The sequence below is a fragment of the Musa acuminata genome, chromosome BXJ3-6 (assembly GCF_036884655.1).
Source record: "Musa acuminata AAA Group cultivar baxijiao chromosome BXJ3-6, Cavendish_Baxijiao_AAA, whole genome shotgun sequence".
In the NCBI taxonomy this organism is placed as follows: domain Eukaryota; kingdom Viridiplantae; phylum Streptophyta; class Magnoliopsida; order Zingiberales; family Musaceae; genus Musa; species Musa acuminata.
In genome coordinates, this window is record NC_088354.1 from 35,854,265 (window position 1) to 35,868,223 (window position 13,959).

The following is a 13,959-nucleotide window of genomic DNA, read 5'->3' on the forward strand; positions in this document are numbered from 1 at the left end:
ACAGTGCCATGACATAGGATTACTTGAGCATATTTGTTTTGCATAACATTTTTGTTGCTGATCTAGTGATCTACATCGACATTATGATCATGTACATTTTATTTGTAGTTTTTTTAGTTAATTTTCATATATTTAACTGAAAGTATTGGAAAAGTATTCCAGTTCATACTTTGACAAAAGTATCGGAGCACCATTCCTTGAATGGTATCATATTCAGTATACCGGATCTACATAACATTTTTGTTTCTGATCTACATCAATGTTATGATCATTTTCACTTTACAGTGTAGTTCTTTCAATTAATACGTATACAATATACGTTATGGTAAACTAATTCAAGTGATACCAACCTGCTCTTGTTAGGCCATCAAGTATTTCCCTAGATTTTGTTCTTCTAGTGCATGATGAATGCCCTGGAATTATGCTTCTCTATCAGATTTATCTAAAGATTAGTTTTAGCAGTTGATTTTTTTGTGGATGATATGCATATCATCGTTCACTTGTTGATCATGAGTATCTTTATTCAATTGGCTGAGGTAATTTTGTGGTGATCTTGTATATAATTTCCTGATAACCTTCACCAGAAAAAAGAGGATAGTTTACATTGTCATGATCTGCCATGCCCTTTAGACATTGAACACAAAACTATAAGTTTTGGTGATATAGTTTCTTAAATATAGAGGCAATTAGGTTGAAAGTTTTTATACTTCTTCGATGTTTGTGACTTAGGCACAAACAAATTTACCAGGCCAAAGTATGCTATTTGAAGCACCTTCTAAAATAAAAAGGTCAAATGTATGTGTGTGTGTATATATATATATATATATATATATATACCATAACATAATTTTTTAATTCAATGTAAGAAATAGTCAAAATTAATCTCCATTAGAAATACTAATCAGTGCTCTGGGCATCTAATCTGGAAGATGCTCCATAGTAGACTACAATCCAACTCATAAAATAAACTCACCTTGTTCTTACTCTTCAAATTGATTTGTTATTTAAAACATGAATGTAAAATATATTAATGGTGTAAAACTTGGACTTAGTGAGAACCTATGCCAAGCACTTTTGAACATAAATTAATCAAAATTAGAAGAGCTGACCAAATTTAATAGTTTGCATAATTTACAGAGGAGATCATCCAAACTAAATCAACACATAAAGTTAGTATATTGACTTCATCTACAACTTGTAAGGCTTAAACTATATGTATAATAGACTATTTATGAAGGTTTGCACACATTGAAACTCCATGAACATAAAAATATTCCTCCATTTGCAATTTTTGTAGTCAATTTCTCATAAGAATACAAAGATACTACTTAGTAGCACCTTCTTGGAACACACACGGATCCAAGAAGAACTAGAAAAACAAGCAACAAGAACCATCAAAGGAATCTCAAGTTTGTCTCCAATTCCAATACTGCAGCAGCATTCATGAGCACTGCAATGTCAGGCATGCATTATTCTATTCACCGCAAACAACAACCTCTGTTTCTAACTGCAAAAAGCTATGCAGCCGTGCAATCCAAGCAGCAGCTCATCCTCTCCCCCAATTTGAGATCTCCTCACATGCCACCCCACTCGAACGCAGGCCAAAAGCCTCCCTCTCTCTCCTTCGGCCCGACGGCATCTGTCTTCTCACTCCTGCCATGAGGCTTCTCCTCCTCCTTGGCATCTTACTACTGCCGACAGTGGCCTCGCCATGTCATTTCCCGGCCATCTTCAATTTCGGCGACTCCAACTCCGACACCGGCGGCCTGTCGGCCGCCTTCGGCCCCGTCCCCTCGCCCTACGGCGAGACCTTCTTCAAGATGCCCGCTGGGAGGTACTCCGATGGCCGCCTCATCATCGACTTCGCCGGTGATCATCGTCTCCTTCCTCGTCAGTACTTGCCCTGTAAGCATCTATCGCTATTCTCACTCGCATCGCCGTGAACCTTCAGCCGAAAGCCTCGGGTTGCCGCACATAAGCGCGTTCCTGGACTCGGTCGCCGCCAACTTCAGCCATGGCGCCAACTTCGCCACCTCCCTGTCGACGATCTTGCCGCAGAACGTCACGCTGGCTCGCGGCGGCTACAGTCCCTTCTCCTTGGACGTGCAGCTGAAGCAGTTCTTGCAGCTCAGGCACCGTTCTCGAGCAGTGTTCAGACGAGGTATGTCTCTGCAGTAGTAGCGTGCAGGGAACAGTAGCAGCAATCTGGTTCTGATCCTACCAAGTCATCAGGAGGAGTCTTCGGCCATCTGATGCCCAGAGAGGAAGACTTCGCCCGAGCGCTCTACATGTTCGACATCGGTCAGAATGATCTCACTGCGCTGTACTTCCAGAACGTGTCCGCAACGCCGTACCTCTCAGCTGCACTGAAGGAGCTCTCAAGAGTTGTGCAGGTACCTTCCAACAACTCTGAGCACGTCGATCGTCTTGTTGCATGCATTCCGACGACGGCAATTGTGTTGGCACAGAAGGTGTATGAGAGAGGAGGGAGGTCGTTCTGGATCCACAACACAGGGCCCTTGGGATGTCTTCCCTATGTGCTGGTCCGCGTGCCGCCGGCGGCCTCACGGTTCGACTCCTCCGGCTGCTCCATCCTCTTCAACGCACTGGCCGAGCAATTCAACACGATGCTGAATGAAACAGTAGCGCAGCTCCGGAAGCACCTCCCTCTCGCCTCCGTGATCTTGACCGACATCTACTCCGTCAAGTACTCCCTCTTCCGCCGCGCCGCGAGTTACGGTAACGCTAACACCACCACCTTCTGCGAAGTCAACCTTATAGCTGAACTATCGAGTTCACATGCATGCGCCATGGCTCGTCCGCTAGCCATGTTCTAGAGATCCATGAAGGCAAAAGGAGTCACATGCTCACCCGTAGTTTACGCACTGGTCTCTTTCTCGACACTGTTGATGAGATGTGAAGGATGCAACGTTTCAGGATTCGAGCGTCCGTTGCGAGCTTGCTGTGGCCACGGCGGCGGCGCGTACAACTTCAACGCTGACGTCTGGTGCGGCGACACGGCGGAGGTGGACGGCACGAGAGTCCTGCTGGGGAAGTCGTGCAGGAAGCCATGGAAGAGGATAGTTTGGGACGGAGCTCATTACACTGAGGCTGCAAACAAGTGGGTATTCCATCACATCTCCGGCGGGGAGTTCTCGTACCCTTCGGTTCCTCTGAGCATGGCATGTGGGAAGAAGACGCCCACAACATAATGCCTCTTTGTTTGCATGGATTTTGCTGCACCATTGCATGGCTTTGGTAGTCTTCTTCAGAATAACGCTATGATTTCTTTTTCTTTCTTTCTTTCTTTCATAGATTCATGGATTATTGTCATATTCACAAGACAAAAATTTTGGTTGGTTTAGATCAGATTGGGTCCATTTGAATCCAAAATGCCATATGGGATGATGATGAATTCATGAAATAGTATCAGCAAGTTGCAAGATGCATGTTGACTTTAACTATCCATACGAGCATATATAAAGCAGGTGTCACTTTTCTAATACAATTAAAACAAAAAAATATTAATATTAAACAAAAAGTACATATATGCATATATATATATATATATATATATATATATACTGCATCAAGATTTATATTATATACTACTCAGTGGTTTGACTTATATTATATATTTAATATTAGTATATAATATATACTAATATATTATATATATTAGTCATTTATATTATACACAAACCTGGATCCGGTTTGTGTTCGGATTCGGGCAGAAATTAGAGGATGCCTTGCCCGTTCCCATTCAAGGTCTGTGTTACTGAACAATCCCCGTTTATTGTCGACTCGGTTGACGTACCTCCTTTGTAATTGAAGTAGTGAGGAGGAGCCCCTATGGGGCCCATCCCGGGTGGTATTTGATGTATGATGTTCCTGGAAGTCGAGGCAGTGGTGAGGCAGAGGGAGGGTTTCGATCCCAATTACCGGTGCGGAAGAGAGATCTGGGAATGGCAAAGCCGCTGGGGCCGACGGGGGAGTTCTTCCGGCGGAGGGACGAGTGGAGGAAGCACCCGATGCTCACCAACAACCTGCGCCGCGCCACTCCGGGCCTCGGTATCGCCCTCGTCGCCTTCGGCGTCTACCTCGCCGGCGAGGCCGCCTACAACTACTTCCACCGCCCTGATCCCCACTCCACCACCCACCACTGACGGTTAATGCGACATCGGCCCCCTCTTAAGGTTTTCCTTCTCTTCCTATGAAGATCCTTTATCTGAACTCTGGATTTTTGGGAAATTGTATAGTATTTATTTTAGGTAGATTCTTCATGGTCTTTTCGGGGATTTGTTTTAAAGTTGATGGATTAGGGATTTTGGTGTCCGATAACATTATTTCGTGAGATGACTCATTATCTGGCTTGTCTGTCGATAACATTTATCCAAAGCTAGTCATCGCTTCCCTTAGGATCTATATGTTTAATTTTCTGAAACATGTTGATTCCTCCAACTGTACTTGTGATAAAATTTCCCAGTGAGTCTTCCAACTCTTTCTACGTTTCAATGCATTGGTTTGTTCTGTTGGCATCTTCGAAGGGTAGGGCTTGAAAGCATCACATTGTGATGAGACTTTGCACAATTATCATTGGATGACCGCTTGTCCTGCCGAGTTGCAACAACCATTTGCATCTTTGAACAATGATTTTGATTCCCTTCGTACAGTGATTATAATATACTTGCTTGCAAAGGTAATTCTATAATATAACACTAAACTTTACCTGCTGAAGATACAAAAATGAACAATAATATGTTGGATTCTTACCATCCCAATACTCAACAGAACTTTTAACTAATATTTTGTCTTTATTCTTGGTTTATGCTTATTCTCCCCTTATCTACTTTTGTTGACCAACATAAGGTAGGTCTTACTTGATGAGTGTAACCTCGTGTCAAGTGCCCAATCTATATCCTTTACATTTAGTTGCTACACGAATGCTCTTTACTAAATTATTCATCTTTCTTTAAGGCCCTCTAGTCTTTTAGGTTATCTAGTAATTGTTGCCCATGTTTGAGTTGGAGGCTCCGTACATAGAATGACTGGTAACAGAAAGGAAGAAAGGTTTCAGTCACTGATCATGACCATCAACTACTAATTATATTCTGAATCCTCTAAAAGCTACAGATGAAGTTGTTAGGAACGATTTTACTGATGCACTAACAGTTAAGCTGATCTTGGCACTATATTGATTCTGGCACGTAAAGAAAGAGGCTGTTGATAACATATAAGAAGCAAAAAATATATATATATTAGAAGCGCTTACTCATCTGTGCAGTTCTTGGGGAAATTTTTTCTCCTGTAGGCCAATTTGATGGTCTAGCAAAGCATCTCCATGTTAGAAGTTGTACAGTGTCCTACATTCTTATTCTAATTACATATAATTCTGATATGATTTGTAGATACATATAGGTTCGTTGAACATTAATTTTGAAATTTGCATAGATCACTTCATCATACTTAAGGTTTAGTCTGACATGTTCTAAAAATCAATACATCTCTGCAGGCTTACTGCACATCCACCAATTTAATCTGAAGAAAATTAATTGTCCTTGTATTGGCTTGTAAACAAAATATTCACTTTACCAATAAGGTTGACTCTCCATTGCCTATTAAATTGGAAATCGATGATTTGGTAGTAATTTTGTTGGTATCTTAAATTCAAATTCAATAATCTTAATGCCCGTTAGTTCACAATTTACTACCCTTTTTATTACTCATTCATCCTTCCCTTTTTTCTTGTTTGTATTTCGATGCTGCTACCTCCTCCTTTTCTCGTCCTCACTTTGTCTTATTCTTCACTTCCATTTTAAACTTATAGTAAGTCATTGATAGCTAAACATTTTACTAAAACTTGGATATATGAATTTTGTTAACACAGGTTCCATTTGCTTTAGAGTTCATTTTTAGCAAAATCATCAAAGCTGAAATTTATTGGTCTAAGTAATGCCGTGTCTTCATATAGGTAAATGTCAACTTGCTAGAAGAAGTTTAAGAGACTATATGCCTTATAAAATTATAGATTATAGTCAAAAGCATTTGCTATTTAATGAAGTTGTTATTGAAGAAGAATAAATAGGTCATCTTACATAAAAAAGGCTATTTTGGATGTATGTTTTATTTTCCCTATGTTATAAAAAAAAGGGATGAAGTAAACAACTAATACAGATAAGTTAGTGTCAGTGGCATAACCAGGATATCTATTAAGGAGTTAGGGTATGACAGACATGATAACTAAGTGTACTGATTTTGATAAAATTGTAGAAAAGTAACTAGTTTAAAAAACTCTGAAGTTTTAAGCATTACCATAAACCAATGCAAGTTCAATTCGGCTGGGACATGGGATTGACTTTATCTCATAAAAAAACCAAAACATTCCGATAACTTTTGGACTTTGATAATATATACTTGCAACCATGAATAGTGCATTGATTATCTGATTCTCTTAGACATCTTTAAGAGTTGGGAAGTAGAATTCATGCTTCATGCCCTCCATATTTTTATTCTTATACTAGGTTTGGAATTAGAGGGGAAACAAGTGTCATGAATGTGGTTTGCATGATTTCGACTTGTGCAATCGGTTGAAGATAGAGGAGGCCACGTATTATGGGACAAGGGAACCAATCTCTTGCATGCGTGAAATTGTATAAATTTCAAGAAGTTGGGGCAATTTCAATCCTTACTCCGAGCTTATGAAATGTATATAGTTCCCTACTTGAATGGTGTGATGGATTAGTAAAGCATAGTTATGCATGCATGCTAAGAAGCATCACTAACACCAAATAGAATATATTTTTTCATTTTGAATGACAGATGATGGGTCAGAAAGGTGACAAAGAAAAAAGATATGCTAGAACAAAATTTATTTTTCAGAAGGATCAGAGGAGAAAGGAGAAGAAACATGGACAACTGAGACATTCCAGAAGAAGGATCATAGGAGGAAAGAGATGGCCAGTTGGTCACTTAGATGTATTTTACATTTTTTTCCCGATAATCTTGCATTACTCATAAACTACAAGTAACATCTAAAGACAAAATAAGTGACAAAATAATTAGTTAACGGTCTCCCATATCTACTGACCATCAGAACAATCATTTCTCTGAAATCTGAAATCAGGAAAAGTTTCGTTGCATTTCTCATCAAATGCAAAACTAATATTAGCATTGGTTTGCAGCCATTAATTTACAAAATAAATCATAACCATGCCATACTGACCTTTCAAGAATAGATTAAAAGGGGCTAAGAATTTTAAAAAGTTAGAATAGGTTACTTCAACCCAAATGACTAGATCATCAGTCTATTACTGACTCATTTGGATATGATCCAAAAAAAATCCAGTATGACTCTGTCATCTTGATCAAATTGCACAGAAGTCACTCTGTCAAAAGCATTCTCCCAGTATATGAAATAGCTAAGTTGGCCGAACTATGTGGATTGGCTGTGTGGAGTTTTCCCTTTGCATCCTTGGTGACCGAGGTTTAAGTCACAAGGGTATCCTATCTACTTGCAGCAGCAAGTTTATCTACACTAATTCTCCCCAGATATGGCCTTGGTTGGAACCTCATATATTGGTCCTCTATTTTATACAGAGAACTTTATCCATCGTCAAGTATAATAAAGATTTCTTGGCCGTGTTATTTCTCTTTGAGGTGCTAATTTAAATTAATTTATCTCATCTAAATGTAGCATCTATAAGTCTTCTTTGAACACTTTACGTTCATACCAATTGAAATATTTTTAAAAAATTTATCTTCTATCAAAATTGCATTGAGTTGTTCATGAGCGTGACATTTTTTATCAAAATGATAGTCTTAGCATCGCTTGGTTATATTTGATCTGTTCTTTTTTATTTTTTAGATTCTCATGCAAACATGCTCTCTTACACAGACACATGCCTTGCTTTATGCTTTGCCTATACTGCCAAAAATCTTGGTGCCATATGCACCTTGGATGCCGTAGAAGCTTTCATTATTCACTATCTACCTTTTTTTGTTTTTTCAAATTGGAATTCATGAAGTTCCAAGAGTGTGGCATCGGTTGAAGGTTCATCATCATTTTTGTTCTTCATAAGGTTGCAAGTGTGGGTTTAAAAGCATGAGATGCTTGCCTCCTTAAGGGAAGCTTACTCATCCTGCATGTCTGACATCCTGGTTGTCTGTGTTACTCCATATACGCTATTTCATTGTTTTCCTTTTTCATTCTGCTTACGTATTTTTTTGATTTTTTCTTTTCTTTTCCTTGTATATTGGAATTTGTTTGAACTATGTGAACAAACCTGACATTGCTGAACCTTAGTTAATTTTAGACTGCATTGTGCAGGTTTGCTGCATGACATGATGCTGTCATCCACTAGTATGTTGTTAGGATCAGCCCTCACTTTTCATTTATTTTTCCAATTCCGAGAGGCCTACAATAAAAGAGGCTGAAATCATTTCCTTTTACCCTAAAGGTTATACGTACATCATTTTCTATTGCTCTTTTTATCTTATTTGTTGAATTTTACATGCATCAATTTAAAGTGTCCTCCTCATGTTTATATGTTTTTCAAGATAATGCTTGACCTTCGAGTCTCTTTTCTCGAAAGCCTTCTTTTTCACTTACAGATGATTGTAACTTTGCAGGTCTATGGTGTAATAATCCGAATAAACAAGTGATGGAGCAAATGGCCATTTTCTTAGATGGTCTTGGATATCCAAGTTGAAGTGCTTTGATCCTTGTACGTATTTTCTGACATGTTCTGCCCTTCCCCCTCTCAGAAAACATGAAACTTGTTAAGCAATCTGGATTTGGACCACGGACACATGCTTTGCTTCTGTGTTCAGCAAGTTCATTCTGAAACTTATGGAACAGGAAATGCTTCATGATGAGTTGGCATGTTTTTGTTTTATAGTCTGAGTTGCCCACAATGACCAACTCGTGACCCCTAGGCAGGAAGGAAGCCTTTGACAATTTGTTTTCAGTGTTTCTGCAACCAAAAATCCACATCCTCTATACCAAAAACTTGGTGTTTTCTCAGTGAACTGTGGATTTAAAGGGGGGAGTGCATGTGAAAGTTGGCTTGTTGAAAGTTGGCCGGAAGAGGCCTGCACATACCAATCGATATCCATTAGTCCTATCAAGGATCGATACCAACCAAACCTTTTATTATTATTGTTAGTGATATTGAGCGGTACATGTCAGTTTGTTATTCCGTATGATAGTTGAAATTGGTTCTTAATAGCCATTCTTGTTGCCTTTCTCATCCTCGTTCCTTCTCTTGTTTTTATCACTGATTTATTTTTTTTTGTTCGTCAAGTTTTATAAATCAAATGAAGAAACATCCATTTTTCATGATCTTATATATATATATAGTAATCCAAGACTTGTCTGATGGATGTCAGCTATGGTACAAAAACATGTCATAAATACATCTTATCCTCACCTCTAGTTGGTGGATTTGTGACCACATTATCACCTGTGAAGTCTTTTGATCATTGCACGATTATTTGTGTGAAGTTGCGTAGTAGCGGTATGAAGGATAAGGAAACCGAGTGTTATTGCAAGCCATACGGCATCAGGAAAAAGGGCTCGAAGCACAAGGATGGGGATGGGAGATGGCACACGTTGATGATACGTTGCATCAACCATTACCATCAGCTCTCTGTGGTCACATCTGCTACTGATACGTTGCATCAACCATCAACTTCTCTGGTCACATCGCACCAAGCTTTTGAATCATGGAGAATCCTCCTCACATCCTGCGGTGACCTCAGTTGTCAAAACAGATTGAGTTAATTAAGGAAATGTAATTTTGATGTTGAACAAGATTGAGAAGATAATTTTGTGTATTACTATTGGTGTATATGTATGTATATATATCTTTAACAGAAACTGTCATTATCATTTGTTATGATAGCTTAACTCAGTATATTAGACGTGATTTGAATATTTATTAGTATTTAATAAAATGTAATTATTTTTGAGTTGATTTTACTTTGGCCAGTAAAACAAATGACTTACTTGAACTCCTCTCTTTTACTATTTTTGTTTAAATTTGTTCCCATATTATTTCATGAGTTTTGATAGAGCAGCGCATATGAAGCCGAGCGATGAGGGCCGATTGAGCAACCAAGTGGTAGGTCAATCCAAGTTCTTGAGCCACGGTCTCCTCTCTCATGGCGAGAGATCGTGAAGACGAAGAGATTCAACGATGACCCATGGGAAAAGTGGAAGCATTTCGAATGCATTATTATATTATATGGTCCTTCTGCTACTGTGAAAGAGAGAGAGAGAGAGAGAGAGAGAGAGAGAGAGAGACTCAGCAGGTAATTCGGGAGGACCCTCTCTTCTCTCTTCCCCACGCACACAAACACACACCGAACAAACAAGCAGGCAAGCAAAGCAAGTAAAAGGGCAGGGCGATGGCGACAGGACGTGGGTCGGGAGGTGGAAGATGCCCCTCTCCCCACGCCACAAATGCACACGTAGCTACAGCATTCAGCAGCAGGAGGGAGGAGGAGGAGGACGACGAGCGCGCGTCAGATTCAATGAAGGTTTTGTCGCGTAGCGACCATAGCCCTCCTCGGTCTCCTGGACGTGGCCGCTTTGCATGCGCCGCCTCGGATCGCCCGCTCCTCTGGCCCCACTCCCTCTCTCTCTCTCTCTCTCCCTCTCTAAATGCTGTCCCTCAAAGCTGCATCGTCTATCTTTCCTCTTTTAATTGCTCATCACTGTGATCCAAGCCCAATGCTGCAGCATTGTGTCGACTGATACCCATTGCCACCAAAAGAAATCCAGATTGATGCCGTGTTTTTGTTTATTTAGGTGGTGATTGATAGATGCCATGCAGGAGAGAACAGATGCAAAAGGAATCGAGCGTGCATGCTTGATGTAAAGAAAGAGGAAGCATATGTGGTGGGGATGCGATCCCCCCCCATACATGCTGTTTGCATCTTGAAAGGGGCTCATGTCAACCTTCATTGGTCTCTCTCTCTCTCTCTCTTATGCCGGCCTAAGTATACTCTCTTTTCGCTGGTCTCAACGCATGCGCTGCAAAGACCCAACCCCTCCTTCCCTCCCTCTTTTCCAAGTTATACGTCCGAGAGCAAAAAGCCGAAAAAGAAAAGGGATCAAATGTGATGCTTACAGCTCCTAAGACACCATCATGATCATGCTTTGTACGTACTAGTAGTCGCTCCTTAAGCCATGGAATGAGTGCAGCTTGCAGCGTGTGTAACCCATCTTGCTTGCTAAAAGAAAAGCTGAGGTTGACAACCTCTAGCTTCCACCCCACAGTGGCACTCAGTTTGCGTTTGAGCATAGGGAAATCAGTGCTTCTTATCATGGCCAATCATTTTTCTCTTCTTACCTTCTTACAATGTCACAAAAAATTCAGCAACCTGAGATGACCTGAACAGTTTGCATTTGACTGAAGCGAAACAAGTGGATTTTCTCTTCTATCTCACATTCTCACAAAGCAGTCGGCAATGCTAATCCATCAAGATGAACTCAGTTTGGATTCAACATGACCATACTTTCTGTCTTCTATCTCTCCTTATAATCTCACAAAACAGTCGGCAATCCGACCATATGAAAAGAACCAAGTGCTTCTCATCCTAATTATTTTCTCTTCTATCTTCTTATAATCTCGCAAAACAGTGAGCAATCTGAGATGCTAATCCTTTGGCACAAAGTTTATGCTCGTGGTCCTTCGAATCTTATCACTTCGGGAGCACATACCACCTTTGCCGACCCACGACAAATCTTCAAAGCTGATGGCAATTCTCATCATCATCATCATTCTTATTCTTCTTCTTCTTCTTTTCCAAAACACTTTTCCTAGAATCACAAAAAGAAGCAGTGCAATTGCATCAAAGAGAAAACCAAAAACAAAGCCAGCGATGGCATCTTGCACTATGCTTCTTGAGAGATTTGAGTGAAGAAAACAAAAGCATTAAGCTCGCACTTGCTTCTGTTTGGTGGAAATAATTTGATATATTATGTTACAGTATAACATTTATATATTATGACCTTCCACTAGAATTTACTTGCTCCTATCATCTTCTTGAATGCATTCACTTCATGAAAAGTTATGATCTCTCTCAATTTTTTACTGGCAAAACAATTGTAGACAACCATAAATGTTTTTACTGTTTCATAACATATAATATTGAAGATAAATTTTAGGTTTGAAATTTCATAATGCAGACAAAATAAGTAAATAAATAATACATTCTAAATATGCTTTTTTGTGTCTGTGTGTGTGTGTAGATTGACATGTTGCGATTCTTCTATCTAAGTTGATCAGCACCCAATGGTTTAAGGTCAATCCATGTTTAGACTCCTTCCTTTGGTGTGCCACTTCTCAAGTCAAGATCAAAAGGCAACCCAACCTGTTCATCTGCCATCCTCTTGTTTTGTCTCATGGAGTGGCCAACTTTTACAGAGAAGATTGCTTATTTTAGTGCATAATTGTGTGCCACTTGAAGTGAAAGAGACTACTCAGAAGACCTACTACTGAGCTCTGACATTTTACAGTTGGTTTCTAGAGGATAGGACTTGTTTCTGAATTCTAATATTATTTGTTTACTGAATCATAAAGGAGAGCAGAATAAAAAATTGCATTTGCATTTGAATATGTTCTTCTTTATTCCTCAGCTCACACAAAATAACTCTGCTGACTAGCTTTATCCTACAGACAGCACTAGAAAATAGTTTCGGAGTGGAAGGAAAGGTATGAGTGCATAGTTTTGAGGATATGCCATGGACTTGGAAGAATGAAGCCTCTCCTGTGTGCAGATGAAGTGCATACAGTTTTATAACGCACAGGAAGAGTCATACAACTTAATCCTTTCTTTTGCATTTAGACTGGATAGGATGGAAATCGGATCATTACTTTTGATTAATCAATACATGGAGTCTGATCAATGTTTACAAGTTAAATTGAATAGGAATCGATCCACTTTTAGAGAAAATTAAAATTTTTATCATGTAAAATCAAATATACTCTCACATAATTTATACTTTTTTACTTGTCCTTTCTATAATACATACTCTTTTCGACAACCTCAAACGAAACTTAAGAGCGCTAAAAGTATTTCTTACATTTTTTTATCTCTCTCTATCGACTATAAAGATATATCGAAGAATAAAATCTTACTTTTTAAGATTTTGTTCTTTCGATAAGACTATAGTATGATTCTTTATCCTCTAGGATATTAGTTTTAAAAATCTCAAAATAGATATTAGATTAGTTGTTACAGTAACTTTAATTTGAGACATACAAGAAACCTTAGTAGATCAACAAGAAAGAAAAAAAAGATGCGTAAGAGAGTAATCTTCCGAATGGAAAAAAAATCAAGCTTTGCCATCTACATCCATTAGAGCACATCCCTTTAAGAGAGAGAAACCAGATGATGCTGGATAACCTCTGTAGCTGACAGCAGATGGATTGAGAATTGAAGCAAACAATTTTGACACCCACACTCATTGGTTTCCCAATTCTGCATCTCTGCAAGAAGGCTCAATGTGCACTTACATGTGCAGCTATGTTGTAAAGTATGCTGTGAATTATGTCCTCACAGCTCAGAAGGGCCACTGAGAATTATTATGAGGACAAATGTGAGCAAGAGTTGAGTCCTTCAACATCACCTGCCATAACCAGAAAGTGCTTCAAGGATTGCCATCCAAGAAAAAAATGGTCAATCCTCATTCATCCCAAAGGATAAAAAGGGGTGAAGGTGGAGTTGATGGGCAAAAATCATGGCATGGCAGAGACTTTCATGTTGGGGGCACACACCTCAGTGATCACTCACAAACAGTACCCTCAGTAGAAAGAGCAGCAAATAGCTCTTTTCCATGTGCCAATAGAATCAACTCCTCCTTGCACAGCAAATATTTGTTTGGATACACATGAATGAATTATGTTACAAGGAAAATTATGGAATAGTACAATAATCTTCTCATGAATATTT

The 13,959-nt window shown here is 39.3% G+C and overlaps 1 protein-coding gene and 1 long non-coding RNA gene across 3 annotated transcripts; both read left to right on the forward strand.

Moving 5' to 3' along the window:
- Positions 1-1,271: 1,271 nt before the first annotated feature.
- Positions 1,272-3,369, forward strand: LOC103989358 (GDSL esterase/lipase ACHE-like). 2 transcript variants are annotated; one of them, XM_009408182.3, is made up of 5 exons: positions 1,275-1,869; positions 1,952-2,161; positions 2,233-2,393; positions 2,469-2,739; positions 2,938-3,369. In XM_009408182.3, the coding sequence occupies exons 1-5, from the start codon at positions 1,659-1,661 to the stop codon at positions 3,210-3,212; spliced, it is 1,128 nt and encodes a 375-aa protein (XP_009406457.2). In that variant the 5' UTR covers positions 1,275-1,658; the 3' UTR covers positions 3,213-3,369. The 2 variants fall into 2 exon arrangements, with proteins under 2 accessions (XP_065010150.1, XP_009406457.2); XM_065154078.1 differs by having other exon boundaries at positions 1,272-1,869; positions 2,233-2,739.
- An 809-nt stretch (positions 3,370-4,178) lies between these two features.
- On the forward strand, positions 4,179-8,874 carry LOC103989359 (uncharacterized). The gene is made up of 3 exons (XR_672045.2): positions 4,179-4,196; positions 8,327-8,456; positions 8,629-8,874. It is a non-coding gene; the product is annotated as an uncharacterized LOC103989359 (long non-coding RNA).
- Positions 8,875-13,959: the final 5,085 nt, after the last annotated feature.

What these genes read in the sequence shown, in the direction of transcription:
- LOC103989358 (XM_065154078.1), top strand. Translation starts at nt 1,659, where the DNA reads ATGAGGCTTCTCCTCCTCCTTGGCATCTTACTACTGCCGACAGTGGCC. An exon ending in CCTCATCATCGACTTCGCCG is followed by an intron (nt 1,870 to 1,951) that starts GTGATCATCGTC and finishes GTGAACCTTCAG; the next exon opens with CCGAAAGCCTCGGGTTGCCG. An exon ending in CCGCCGCGCCGCGAGTTACG is followed by an intron (nt 2,740 to 2,937) that starts GTAACGCTAACA and finishes GCAACGTTTCAG; the next exon opens with GATTCGAGCGTCCGTTGCGA.